Here is a 12,982-nt window from a genome sequence, read left to right as displayed (position 1 = left end):
GTTCCAGAACCTCTCTTTGTTCTCTAGTGTCTTGGGGCAGTTCTGGCTGGTGGAGATGGGAAACCCCTGAGGATGGCTGCGCAGGCCACACCTTGGCCCTGAGGTCCCTGTGGGCCCCATGTCACCACAGAGACTTGGGGTGTGGACAGGTATGGACGTAAGACCCCTGGCCCCAGAGAGAGGGCACAGGCAGTGCTCAAGAGGCATGGTGGGCACATCTCTGTGGTCCCTGCCCCTACCTGCCACCCACACTCAGGGTGGAGAGATCACTCTTTCAAGAGACAAATGTCCCCTGGGAGGGGTGACCCTGACTCTCAGATGGGCCGCAGGAGAGTGTATCAGAAGCAGGGGCAGGACTGGCGATTCCCTGGAAGGACGCCGCTGCTGGGCGCCGAGGCTGCACAGACACTGGGATGGACGTACCAGCCGGGGGCAGTGCTTCAGCGTGACTGGGGCTCTCTGCCAATTCACTGTGGAGTCCTTCCTTTGGGCCTCAGTTTACCCACTGGTACCAGAGAGGGCCAGGAGGGCCAATGAGGGACTGAGGAGAAATGGGAGTCTATGAGATGACAAAGGGGTTATGGGTGTGGCAGGCAGGAACTGAAATGTCATGGATTAAACTAGCAGGGCTTGGATGGGGGGCTGGGGAGAAACTTGGAGAGGCTGCAGTGGGATGGGAAAGGGGATCAGAAAGGTCACTCTGACCCTCGGGTAGGTGTCTGGACCCCTGCATTACGGAGGATTCCAGAGCCGCACCTGGACTGAGCAAATGTCCCTGCCTGATCACGGTGTCTGTTCGGGGCATGGGAGAGGAGGAGGGAGGTCTGCCTGTCCCCTGGATAGATCATCCCTAACCTTGAATGGGATTTTTTCATTCTCTTCTCTCCTCGGTACCACTCTGAGTTCTTCTCTCTTTTGTTTTTTTAATTGGCTATGCCACACTGCACACAGGATCTTTAGCTCTGGGGAACAAACCCGTGCCCCCTGCAGTGGAAGTGTGGAGTCTTAACCAGTGGACCACCAGAAAAGTGCCCATCCTGACTCCTTTTTACCCCATATTTTTCTCCAGGACAATTAATTTGTTTTTACCCCAAAGGAAACATTATATCACTTTCATACATGGAAAGCCAACATCATTTGCCATAAATAGATGAAAAATATTTTAAAAAGTCAAAGCTGAACAATATTGACTTTGCGTTGGATTCTGCTGCCACAGCTCTGAGCCTTAGGCCCCACTTTGTGAAAAGGGAAAGAGCCATACAACAGCCAGTGGCACCAAACAGGAAACCCTCCTTCCCTCATCAGCATGCCTGCAGGACTCCAGGACGAGAATTCGTTAAGAATTGAATTATCTAGGTGTCCATCAGTGGATGAATGGATAAAGATGTTTCACACACACACACACACACACACACACACACACACACAGGAATACTATTCAGCCATAAAAAGAATTAAATCCTGCTGTTTGCAACAACATGGATGGAGCCTGAAGTGAAGTGAAAGTGGCTCAGCTGTGTCCGATTCTTTGAGACCCCATGGACTATACAGTCCATGGAATTCTCCAAGCCAGAACACTGGAGTGGGTAGCCTTTCCCTTCTCCAGGGGATCCTCCCAATCCAGGTCTCCCGCGTTGCAGGCAGATTCTTTACCAGCTGAGCCACAAGGGAAGCCCTAAAGCCTGAAGGTATTATATTAAATAAGTCAGATGGAGAAAGACTTTTCTGGTGGTCCATATGATTTCAAAATAAAACAAACTCATAGATACAGAAACAGATTAGTGGTTACTAGAGAGTCTGGCATACAAGAGGTGCTTAATAAGTGCTATACTACCTGACCTCAGGTTCTTGCAGCCTGTGTAATCTACAGGCTTTCACTCTCAGGAGCCGGCCTCAGCCTGGACAGATGGCACAGCCCAGCTCACTGGCAGCTCAGTCCTTGCCTCCTCCCACATTGTGCCCTGAAACATGTTTCTTTCCAAGAACAGCACTCAACCTCCCCTACCCACCCACAAAGCCAGGACCCTGTGAATTCCAGCACTTTGCCAAGACTTATTGCTAATTAAGTGAACTAAATAAGCATTAAATTAAACTAGCAGTGTTCCTGTTTTCCACCCAGACTGAATAATTACTCATAATGAACTTGGACAATAAGTCTCTAAATAACAGAGAGTTAAATACAACTAGGTGGAAAGCTGAGAGAGAGAGAAGGGATGAGAGAAAGAGTAGAAAAGAAAGGAAGAGCTGCAAGGAGAGAGATTGTTTTTGCTTTGGTAACCGACTCAAGAACAAATTCAAACACTGCAGCCAGTGTTACAGAGTCACAGACTCAGAGAACAGAACCCCAGAGCGCAACTAGTTTAAATTCTGTACTTCAGATATGGAAACCAAGGCTCAGAGAGGTGACGAGATTTATCTAAGGTCACATAGCTGAGCAAGTCTCTTGAGAAAAATGTGGGGCTGGGCATCACTGGCTGATGGAGGCTTCAGTTTCTCATTCCAGTTTATGGGAGTAAGTGGAGGAAGGTGAGATGCGGTGAGGTGTCCATTTTACCGGCATCTTGGAAAAGAAGTTTCCTCAACCAGAAGAATGGACAGAGGTTAAGAGCTCTGACTCTGGAGTCCCATTGCCAGGGTTCCAATCTCTCTTCTGCCTCCTAGAAGCCGTGTCACCTTGGGGTAAGTTCATCCATTTCTCTGAGCCTCAGATTCCTCACCTGTCGGTGGGGATAAAAACTGCACTTATCTAATAAGAGTTGTCATGCTACGAATTAACTAGCCACTGTGACCATGACCAGCATCGCCTCCACCATCAGCACCATCATTCTCAAGCCAGCCTGATGAAAGTGTTAGGAGTGCCTCCTCCACTCACGTGTAAGACATGTGGGCATCCTGCAGCGTTTCTTAGTGTCTTGTCCATGTGTAAAACAGGCTAATAAGGCCTTCCCTTCTTGGGTTGCAGAGGCGTTTCAAGGGTAAAAATCCATGCCAGTGGCCTCTGGAAAGTTAGGTGTGCAACACCATTCTGCTGCATGGTCCAAGGTGCCCCTTTACCCTGACGCTTGGGAATCATCACTATCCCATTTCCCTCCCACCGAGCTCACTGGGTGTTAACAGGAGCTTCTCGAAGTACCCTTAAAGACCACCACTAGGTGGCGCTCCACCACGCACCCGTGGTCCCAAGGACCCCTGGGTGCGCATGTATGCTAGCGCGGGACAGGTGGTGGACCAGTGAAATCCCGAGTAATTGGGCCTTGGGGTGGGTGTGCACGTGTCCTCTGGGGGGTTGGCGGGCAACTCAGAGGCCACGTGGCTCCTCAGTCCAGCATATCTAAGTGCAAAACAGTTCACCATTGCCCGTGGTGAGATCTTGGGCCTCTCTGAACCTCAGTATCATCTGGAAAATTGTGATAGTAAATAATGCTAGGTCATGGATGTTGAGAGGACAAAAGAGGAGCGGGGGGTAAGAGAGCATGAGGAAAGTGTCATGTACAGGGCCTGGAACACAGGAAATGCTCACTGAACAGGATCCTTATGGGTGGTTTGACTGGTGGAATGGGCATACAGTGGGTCAGAGATTCTAGAGCAAGACGACCAAACCCAGATATGCATACACATTTCCTGGGGGCATATTAAAAGGGCAACCCAGGCCCAAACGCAGACCTATAGAATGGGACACTTCAGGTATGAAGACCAGGGAGCTGTAATTCTTCCAAAGTGCTGTCCAGCTAGGTGTGACCTTGCAGACCATTCCAGTCCCAATCCTCCCATTTTGCAGATGAAAAAACAGATCCAGAAAAGGGGACTGATCTGCCTATGTCTACACAGCCAGGGGGCAGCAGAAGGTCTGACTTCTGGCAAGAGCAGAACCTGAAACACTCATTGGAGATGGGCCAGCAGAAGGCTGACTACTTAAGTTCCTCTCCCTTAAAAATCAGAGCTGGGCTAGAGGGAGGCAAAGCTCTGGGGCTCATCTGAGCACCACCCCCCAAAAAGGAGTGGTCCACTTTTGAGTCCTCAAAGGATGCACTGTTGGATAATGATTCCATATATTCCATGCTTTCTTATCATAAATCTAAAATGCAGCCCAGCCTGACAACCTTCCCACCTTTATAGATGATGAGACAGAAGTTCAGAGGGGAGAGGAAGCTCTTCTCAAGGTCACCCACCTAGCTAAAGGCAGGCAAACTCAGATCTTCCACCTCTTAGGTCCAATGCTCTTGTCTACACACCAGAAGTTGCAAGTTTCTAGGCTAAGAATCTCCCTAACCTACAATATGTTTCATTGGTCTTCTACTGCATTACAATTTTTTAGGTAGTTTTTAAAATTACAAATAATTAGATTTCCTAGAAAGTGTAGACTTCTAGGTTCTCTGAAAATCTGAAGTTGTGGCAACATACAGCTTATATCCCTGAAAGGCAGTAGTCAGTGCTGAACAGAAGCCAACCATATCCCTTAACACACAGGCTTCATCATTAGTCTCCACCATCTCACACTGTCTCAGTCATCCAGCTGATCCACTCACTATGTTACCTGTCTGGTCCTGATGGGCCGTCAGATTTGACACTCCTGCTAAAGGCTATGGCCTTTCTACTGAAATTTGTCCCAAGGGGCTTCCCTGAGGAACAGAGAATGAGATTAATGAGGTTGCTAGGATTCTTTCGCTGGAACTCAAAAAGAGCCAGGTATTGCCAGAGCCAGCCCAGAGGCAGGGTCCCTCCCAGGGGATGCCCCAAGCAGGGTCTCAGATCTTTACCTTCACAGACGAGGCTGGGGGATCCCCTCCCAGGTCAGAGCCTGTTGGAGGCAGGCAGATGGAGCTGTAAATTGTATTAGCCTGCGGCAGCTGTGCAAAACCATTTCTGTCTGCTACTGAGCATGCTCCAAGAACCCCCTGGGACCCTGTCAATCAGGAGCACAAATGCCTGGCAACCCTGTTACAAACCCATATCCATTACTCTGTTATGTCTTCTCCAGCAGGTGAGCGGAATGGCCAGTGGGAGCCCTGCACTCATCCAAAACCCCTGAGGCACCTCAGGGTGGCAGGGCAGCTCCTGGCTGCCCGAGTTTGAATTATGGCTCCTTCCTTCACCTGACCTTAGGCGAAGAACCCCTCCGTGCCTGTTTTCTGGTCTGTAAGATAACAGCTGATAATAGTTCCTACTTTGGAGGCTTATTAGGATGATTATAGGAAATAATATGAATGAATTCCTTAGCATAGTGCTTTACACAGCAAATAATAAACGCCAGTTGGGTGATGAGCACTACTATCTACAAGTATCTATATATTCTATTGGCTGGAGGTGGTTTAGGGCACAGCCATCAAACTCAGTAAACTAACAAGATGATTCTAGATGATTTAACAGCTATGATGAAAATGAAAGGGGTAATGAAAGGGACCTGGGGGATGATGGAGACCTCATCGGAAGGTGTTCTGTGGGCTGAGGTTTTTCAACCACGGCACTGTTGTCATTTTGGGCCAGTCCGTTTTTCACTGTGGGAACTGTCCTGTGCATTGCAGGATGTTTAGCAGCATCCTGGATTCTACCTGCTAAATGCCAACCATGCCCCTCTCCCAATTGTGACCACCAAAAATATCTCCAGACGTTGCCAAAGTCCCCTGGAGGGCAAAAATGAGCCCTGCTGAGAATCACTGTTTAAGGGGTTAATAGAGAGGAGTGTTCAGATGACAGAACAGATGGCTTTGGAGAGATGGATTTTGAACCTAGAGGGCGTGAGGAAGTGGAACCTTAGCTCTGATCCTAATGCAGGCATTCGCAATGTTTGGCCAATTCCCTTAGAATAAATCATTCTCACTACATATACAATGGGCTCTGTTTTTCTGGAGCACCCTGCCTGATTTGGTGGTGGTGCTGGGCTGACTCTTGCAGCCCAGCCCAGGTCCCAGGGAGGCATAGCTCCAGCTCAGAGGGCAGGAGCTCATCTTGCTGTCACCCACTCCTCCCCGACAACCTCGGGGTACCAGTGTGGATCCCTGGGGCTGACGAGGAAAAGAAAGGGAGGACTGGCTGAGAGAAGGCCAGGAAGAGAACCCAGAGAGGCCACAAGCAGGTGATGTATTTATTGCAGGTCCACTTTTTCTCGGGGATGGGTTGGCTGTGAGGCTCTATTTGGGGGGAGACCCTCACAAATGCCCAGACCCAGAAAAGACAGACACAGTAACTTGGAATCCAAACCAGTTGCACATAAATAGAAGGAGGCTGGCAAGGAAAAAGAGAAAACAAACGAACGTGCACTTTCCTATGCTAGTGTGACGTGACCCCTCCGTGCCGGCGTCCAGGCTCTTCTTTCACTCAGCTTCCGTGCTGAGGCTCCCATCAGCTCTGAAAACCACCTTCGGATCTGACTTCTGGCAGTCCCTTTGCCAGTCTCCTAGACTGGCAACCAAGTCAAGAAAACCAAAATGGGTTCTTCTTTAAGAAACAAACCAAAATACGCTTCCATGGTTCTTTGCACCTCCCAGTCCCAGGGGAGGAACAATTTGACCACTGACCCCAAACCAACCAAGAAATAAAATATGCTGAGCACAAGCCGTGAGTCAGAATAAAAACATATTGCACATGGTTCCAAGAGTCTTCCTGAGAGCCCTCTCACTGCAGAGACCCAAATACTGGCTTTTGATCCAAGCCATTGCTGGCTGTCAGTGGTGTCACAGACCCCACACGCCCCCAAATCCAGCTGGCGTCAGGCATACATTCCACATTATGATCCTTTGCTCTGAGCCAAATGCAAGGCCGAGGCTGGATTTAACCTCATGCACTAGAAGCATGCGGTGGAGGGAGGGAGGTGGGGGTTGCTGGTGCTAAATTTTTGTCTACTTTTCAACAGTCCTTTTTCTCTGGGTGGTTATCGAAGTTCTACAGATGAACAGAGCATCCAAGATGTGGAATCTTCTGGAACCGAGAGCCTGGAAAGTGGTTCTCCCCAACCATACACTTTTGCAAAAGGGAGCTCTGTGGTTAACCAGGGGTCCATCCCAAGCCGGGTTAAAACCTACAGCCCATGCATGGGACAGGCAGTGTAGCAATCACCAATGTTTTTCTCCTAAGGAATTTTCAAGTATCACAAAATCCCTGATATAGCATGTAAACAAGACATCTTACTGAACAGAAAGCTAGGTCACTTCGGGAAGCAGCAACACGTGAAACATCTAAAAGGCTGAAGAAGGTTTTAGGTTCCACAACAAATCAAGACAGCTGTCACTGTGTCTCGGGAGGCAGACGCACACCCAGGCCCCTATGGATGGAGCCAGACGGCATCTACTGGGGTTCCTGAGAGCACGTCAGGCCACCCCCTTTTCAATTGTGTAGCTGCCATCAGCAAAGAATAAAGGCGTCTTCAATGCTAAAACCTGGAGCTGCTCGTGGACTGCAGGCCTGCATCCAGTCTCCAGCCTCCTGGCCTCTTCCCAAGTCTTCCTGGACCCACTGGGCCCCTCTCCAGAAGGTGGCCACCGAGCCACCCTCCTGCACCCTAGCCACAAGTGGAAGACATTTTTCCAGAGGAATGCTCTCGGGTGAGGTATGTCATTGCCTGTTTTGCTCCGGGTCAGTTTTATTTAAAAAGACCACAGACCGGCTCTGTTCACGGGCCCTGAGGCTCTCTGTGGGGGTGGCCTCTCCCAGGTGCCTCCCTGGGCTGGGCTCCCCTGGTCTGCATCCTCTTCCTCTGCCCGAGTCTCCAAGGCCTCCCTGTGTGGCTAAAGGTGCCCTATCTATCAAAACAGCCTGCGGGGAATGCATGAGCCCCACTAAAGTAGCTGCTCCCATAGGTGGTGGCGAGGCAGTGCCGGGGCTCGGCTGCGATGGCCATCTGCATGCTGAAGGACGCGGGCAGCGGTACGGAACACACGTCCAGGGGCTGGAGGGTGGGGTACAGGGCGTGGAGGGACGGGCTGGTGCCCCCTGAGAGCAAGGTCCCCGAGCGGTGGGCTTGCAGCGAGTCCCGATAGGCCAAGCACAGGTCCTGCACGGGGGTCTGGAATTGGGCCAGCGCCGTCGCCGTCGGCTGGCTGAGGCCCGGGTAGGCGGGTGGCTGGAACAGCACCTGGGTGGGTGAGCCGGGCACCATTGCCAAGGCCTGGCTTTTGACAGCAACGGCATCCTTGAGGACGTTGTCGTAAGCTCTGAAAGGAAAGGACTGGGTGAGACTTGGGAGGCCAGAGGCTGCAGCGCCAGTCACCTGCCTGCTGACTGGGATGCGAGGAGACCCGTGTCCTGCAGGCCTCTCTTGGTTTGTGCTCACTGCCTCAGCTCATCTCCGACTAAACCCAGGCTCCAGATCTCAGCTTGGATCTGCTTCCCACAAAAGCCCGGCAACCCTCAAGACTAACCTAGCTGTTCATGTAGACCCTCTGCACTGCCCCCACTTGGCGGTCAACACTGCAGACAATAATTTCCGGGTCACTGCGTGGCCCCGTGTGTGGAGCTGAAGCTTCGAGAGGGAGGGCCCGTCTGCTTTTGCTCATCACCGCATCCCCACACAGGGCACAGGAACTGCCCCCTGGTGCTTAGGTGAGCAGCCCTTCTACCTTCGAGACACTTTTGGTCAGCTTCATCCCTAGCTGGGATGGAGTTATGAGACTTAGCAGATTTCAAACAGGTTGCCCCCAGGGGCCTGTCTCCATCTGAAAAGCAGGATAGAACAGGTTTTTTTCCATCTAAAAAAAAAAAAAAAAGCTTCCCATAATAAATTTGTTTTGAGGAAACAATTAGAGGCTTTGGTAAGAAAGAGGCAAGTGAAGCTGTAGCAGGTCTGAACAGGGGGCTACCCCAGAGCCTTGGGGAAGAGGCAGAGCTCGTGGCTAAGTATCTGGGGCACTTGTCCTCATTCAGGTCAGACCATATTCTCCAGCTTTCAAAAGGGAGAGATTTTAAAATCAGGGCTAGGGAGCATGACTGATTTCAGAGGATTGAGACTAAGGCAGCTGTACCAGGAGGGTGAGAGATGGCTCTTCAGAGGCGTGGCCCCGAAGGGAGTGGGACCAGCACGCAGGAGATGCTGCTAGCTGTTGGATGCAAGAGAGACCAAGTGTAGCCAGGTGAGAGCTTCTGTCCTCTCTGTCCTCCTCCCCGCAGTCACTACTCTTTGGCCTCCAATGTCAGTTTTAGGGTGCTGTGTCTTTAAGCATCCTCTCTGAAACCCTGAACATTTCCTCCCCAAGATTCCTAGGCTATGGTCTCTTCAGCGAAGTCACTCTGGGCTGAGCAGGCTAAGAGTTCACTTTGTGACCATGTCTGAGTAAAGCAACTTATAATGAGGGTCTCTCCATGTGATCACCCAGAAGACTGACTGATACAGTGGGTCAAAGAGCCCAGACACTCAGAAAAATGTGCAGTGAGCCCCTCTTCTCCTGCACTCTGGACCTGACAATTGCAAACCCAAAGACACCCAAAATAGGAAGGACTAACTCCCCAAATATGTATTCTATCAGGAGTCACGGTGGTTCACTTTCTGTGAGCCACCAGGACACTATAAGCTTCAAACTGCAGGAAATCACCTGAGGTGGGCCTTACGAGCAAGTGGAACTTGGCTATTTCAGAAACACGAAAGGATCAGGAGAGGAACTTACACTAGCAGGATTTCGATGCACGTGCTGAGATGTTCCAGGGAGTAGTTTGAGATCCTCTGCAGGTCTCTGGTCCAATAGGGAGAAAGCTGAAGGCAAATCCTAGAGGCCCCAACGCAGGCTGCAGCCACCATGGAAGGCTGGAATTTGTAGAAAATATGATCTGAAAGAGAATCACAGAGAGAGAGTCACCATCAGAAGCCTGGCCTTGAAGCTCTGCCTTGTGCTCCCTGGGAACTGGGAGACAAATGATTAGGTCCAAAGTTGTTCACCATACCTGCAGTGCAGAGGGTCTACATGAAAAATTAAAATAGCATGGATTTTCATTCTTAAAACACCTCAGCTCTTGGTCTGGGATTTCTGATGTCAGCCTAGAGCAATGATTGTCAAAATACATCTCTGGCTTCCAGGGGCTGCAATGGACTTGCTGATGCTACAAGGAGAAACATTAAACATCTGTCCTTCCTTTGAAAGACAGTGGTAAACACACACCATTTCAAAGACTTCTGTTTGGGGTGCTAATTGAAAGCTATTTATTAATGAAGCCTGGCCCAAAGCAGGAACTCACTAAAAATCTATTGAAGAACGAACAAATAAATGAATGTCTGTAAGTATTTGATATTCAAAAATTTACTGGGTAATCTTCCCCTCACCCACCCCAGATTTATTGACAAACAACTGACAAATACTATATATTTATGATGTACAGTGTGATGTTTTGGTACAAGTAAACACTGTGAAATAATATAAGAAATCTTCATGTCCTACTAAGATATCTGGCAACCTGGCAAGGCTGGTACTGCTCAAATTTGCACTGCTCAAATACAGTGCAAAGGCAAACTGCTCAAATTTCCACAATTCTCATGAAGAATAGCTGGTCTGGGATTACTTTGCTGTCTTAAACTGTTCATGACTTTCAACGATTTCAACATGTGCCCCTTAAAGTATGAATTAGGCAGGGTGGTATGGTTATAAGCACAGTCAGAGTCAGACTCCCCAGGTTCAAATCCTAGCAATGATCTTAGGATAAGTTACTTCACAACTTGAGTATCAATTAAGGAAACTGATTTGTAAAATGAGAATAGCAGAAATGATCTTCAAGTGAAGTTGCTGTGAGGTTCAAATGAAACAATACATGCAGAGCACTAAAATAAGATGCCTCGTGTACAGTACGTGCTCACTTACTGCTTAATATCACAACTGTTGATACTGTTACTCATAACCATTTTGGCTTGGAGTGGGTTATCAGGTGGTTAAATCAACAGTATTTCTGACCTAGTGTTGTACCGAATACCTAGATCTTAATACCCAGATCTTAAGACACTTTAAGTAAAAATCTCCAAATGGTAAAAGTGTGTTGCTAAAGCAGATGGAAACAAAATCCTCTCGCCCATCCTACCTGTACGATACTCTTCCAGAATGACCTACCTTGACTCTGTGCTATTTAGATCATTTGCAGTGTTCCAAGTGAGTTAAAAACTACCAGGTAGGTGATCAGTAAATAGACTCCAGGTTGCCTGCATACAAGCTACTCCTCCATTACACATTATTGCTAACTCATTCCATCTCTGCTTACCCCTGCAAATCTGTCTCTGCCTATCCCTGCGAAGTGGGGTGATCTGGTGATGTGGGTGCATTGGCCCCCAACCCTGGCCCCCATGTGGGTGGGGAAGGGTAGACAGGCCTTGACATTGGCCCCACCTTGCAGGGTGACCTCTAGGAAGTAGTGGGCGTACTCCTTGAGGCACTCTTTGGTCTTGCGGGGGCAGGTGGTGGGCCAGCTGTGGCAGTGGTGGTCCTTCTGGCTGACGGAGGCTAAGAGGTAGTAGTCGAGGAAGTGGGCAGGCGTAGGCAGGCAGAGGTTCCAGCCAAAGGCCTCCAGCAGCAGCAGCTCTGTACTCAGCAGCTCCTTCCTGGTGAGGGAGAAGTTTTGGCTGCTCAGGATCCTGGTGCTGTTTATCTGCTCCAGCTTGGGGACGTGGTCTTCCCGATCCTCGAACTTACCTAAGGGAGAAGCAGAGATTACGTGAGACAGCCAGCACTTGTTGTAAAGGCCCTCTTTACGGTACTCAGATGGTGCTGGCAAGGAGAAGAGCAAGCCCAAAGGCACATATTACAGATCTATCACATTTGAGCTCAAATCCTCACACCATCACCTCCAGTTGTGTGATCATGGAAACATATCTCACCCTCTCTGTGCCTCAGTTCTCTCCTATGTACAATGGAACTTATACCTCTTAAAGCTTTTGTTAGATTCAATGAGACAACACACACCAAATGTACACACCAGCGTGTGGATCACAGAAGATGCTCAACAGCAGTTAGCAATAGCAGCAAGGGCCTGGGCCCTCCTGTCTGGTCTATACTAATTCAACATCAGGACTGGTCAGGGGGCCCTAGTCACGGTAACCTTGTAAATCTGGCCTGTCCTTGCAGATGTGGAAGAGCCCTTCAGTGGCTCCCTAGTATCTTCAATACTGAGCTTAAACTCTCAAAAGTTTCTGAGTTTGGATTCCCTTAGAAATAGTTTTCTTGGGAGGTAAGCCTAGGGAAGATCTATAAGTAGTAGAGAGGGACGAAATCCAAAGGGGCATTTTATCTTGAAGAGGTATCTGCACCCCATGTTCACTGCAGCATTATTCATAAGAGCCAAGAAAGCCTAAGTGTCCAACTGACAGATGAATGAATAAAGAAACTAGTTATTTATATACAATGGGCCCCATCATTTCATGGCAAATAGAAAGGGGAAAAGTGGAAACAGTGACAGACTTTATTTTCTTGGGCTCCAAAATTACTATGGATGGTGACTGCAGCCATGAATTTAAAAGACACCTGCTCCCTGGAAGGAAAGCTATGAAAAACCTAGACAGCATATTGAAAAGGAGAGACATTACTTGGCCCACAAAGGTCTGTATAGTCAAAGCTATGGTTTTTCCAGCAGTCATGTATGGATGTGAGAGTTGGATCATAAAGATGGCTGAGCGCCAAAGAATTGATGCTTTCAAACTATTGTGCTGGAGAAGACACTTGAGAGTCCCTTGGACTGCAAGGAGATCAAACCAGTCAACCCTAAGAGAAATCAACCCTGAGTACTCACTGGAAGGACTGATGTTGAAGATCAAACGCCAATATTCGGCTGCTTGATGCGAAGAGCCAACTCACTGGAAAAGACCCTGATGCTGAGAAAGATTGAAGGCAGGAGGAGAAGAGAGGGGAACAGAGGATGGTTGGATGGCATCATCAACTCAAAGGACATGAATTTGAGCAAGCTCTGGGAGATGGTGAAGGACAGGGAAGCCTGGCGTGCTGCAGTCTGTGGGGTCACAAAGAGTCGGATACGACTGAGCAACTGAACAACATATTTGTTGTTGCCATGTCTGACTCTTTGCAAC

The 12,982-nt window shown here is 49.1% G+C and overlaps 1 protein-coding gene across 4 annotated transcripts in view; it reads right to left on the bottom strand.

Moving 5' to 3' along the window:
* Nucleotides 1-6,068: 6,068 nt before the first annotated feature.
* The window catches only part of CCNJL (cyclin J like), a 105,623-nt gene continuing 98,709 nt past the window's right edge, over nt 6,069-12,982 (bottom strand). For all 4 annotated transcript variants that reach the window (XM_043464811.1, XM_043464812.1, XM_043464809.1 and 1 more), the window contains exons 4-6: nt 11,292-11,594; nt 9,594-9,753; nt 6,069-8,147 (exon numbers count right to left, since the gene is read on the bottom strand). In XM_043464811.1, coding sequence (XP_043320746.1) covers nt 7,733-8,147; nt 9,594-9,753; nt 11,292-11,594 — 878 coding nt within the window. In that variant the 3' untranslated portion in view covers nt 6,069-7,732. The remainder of the gene's footprint in view (nt 8,148-9,593; nt 9,754-11,291; nt 11,595-12,982) is intronic.

Source organism: Cervus canadensis, chromosome 4, assembly GCF_019320065.1.
Source record: "Cervus canadensis isolate Bull #8, Minnesota chromosome 4, ASM1932006v1, whole genome shotgun sequence".
Classification (NCBI taxonomy): domain Eukaryota; kingdom Metazoa; phylum Chordata; class Mammalia; order Artiodactyla; family Cervidae; genus Cervus; species Cervus canadensis.
The sequence above is the reverse complement of the archived record's forward strand: the minus strand, read 5'-3'. Positions and strand labels throughout refer to the sequence as shown.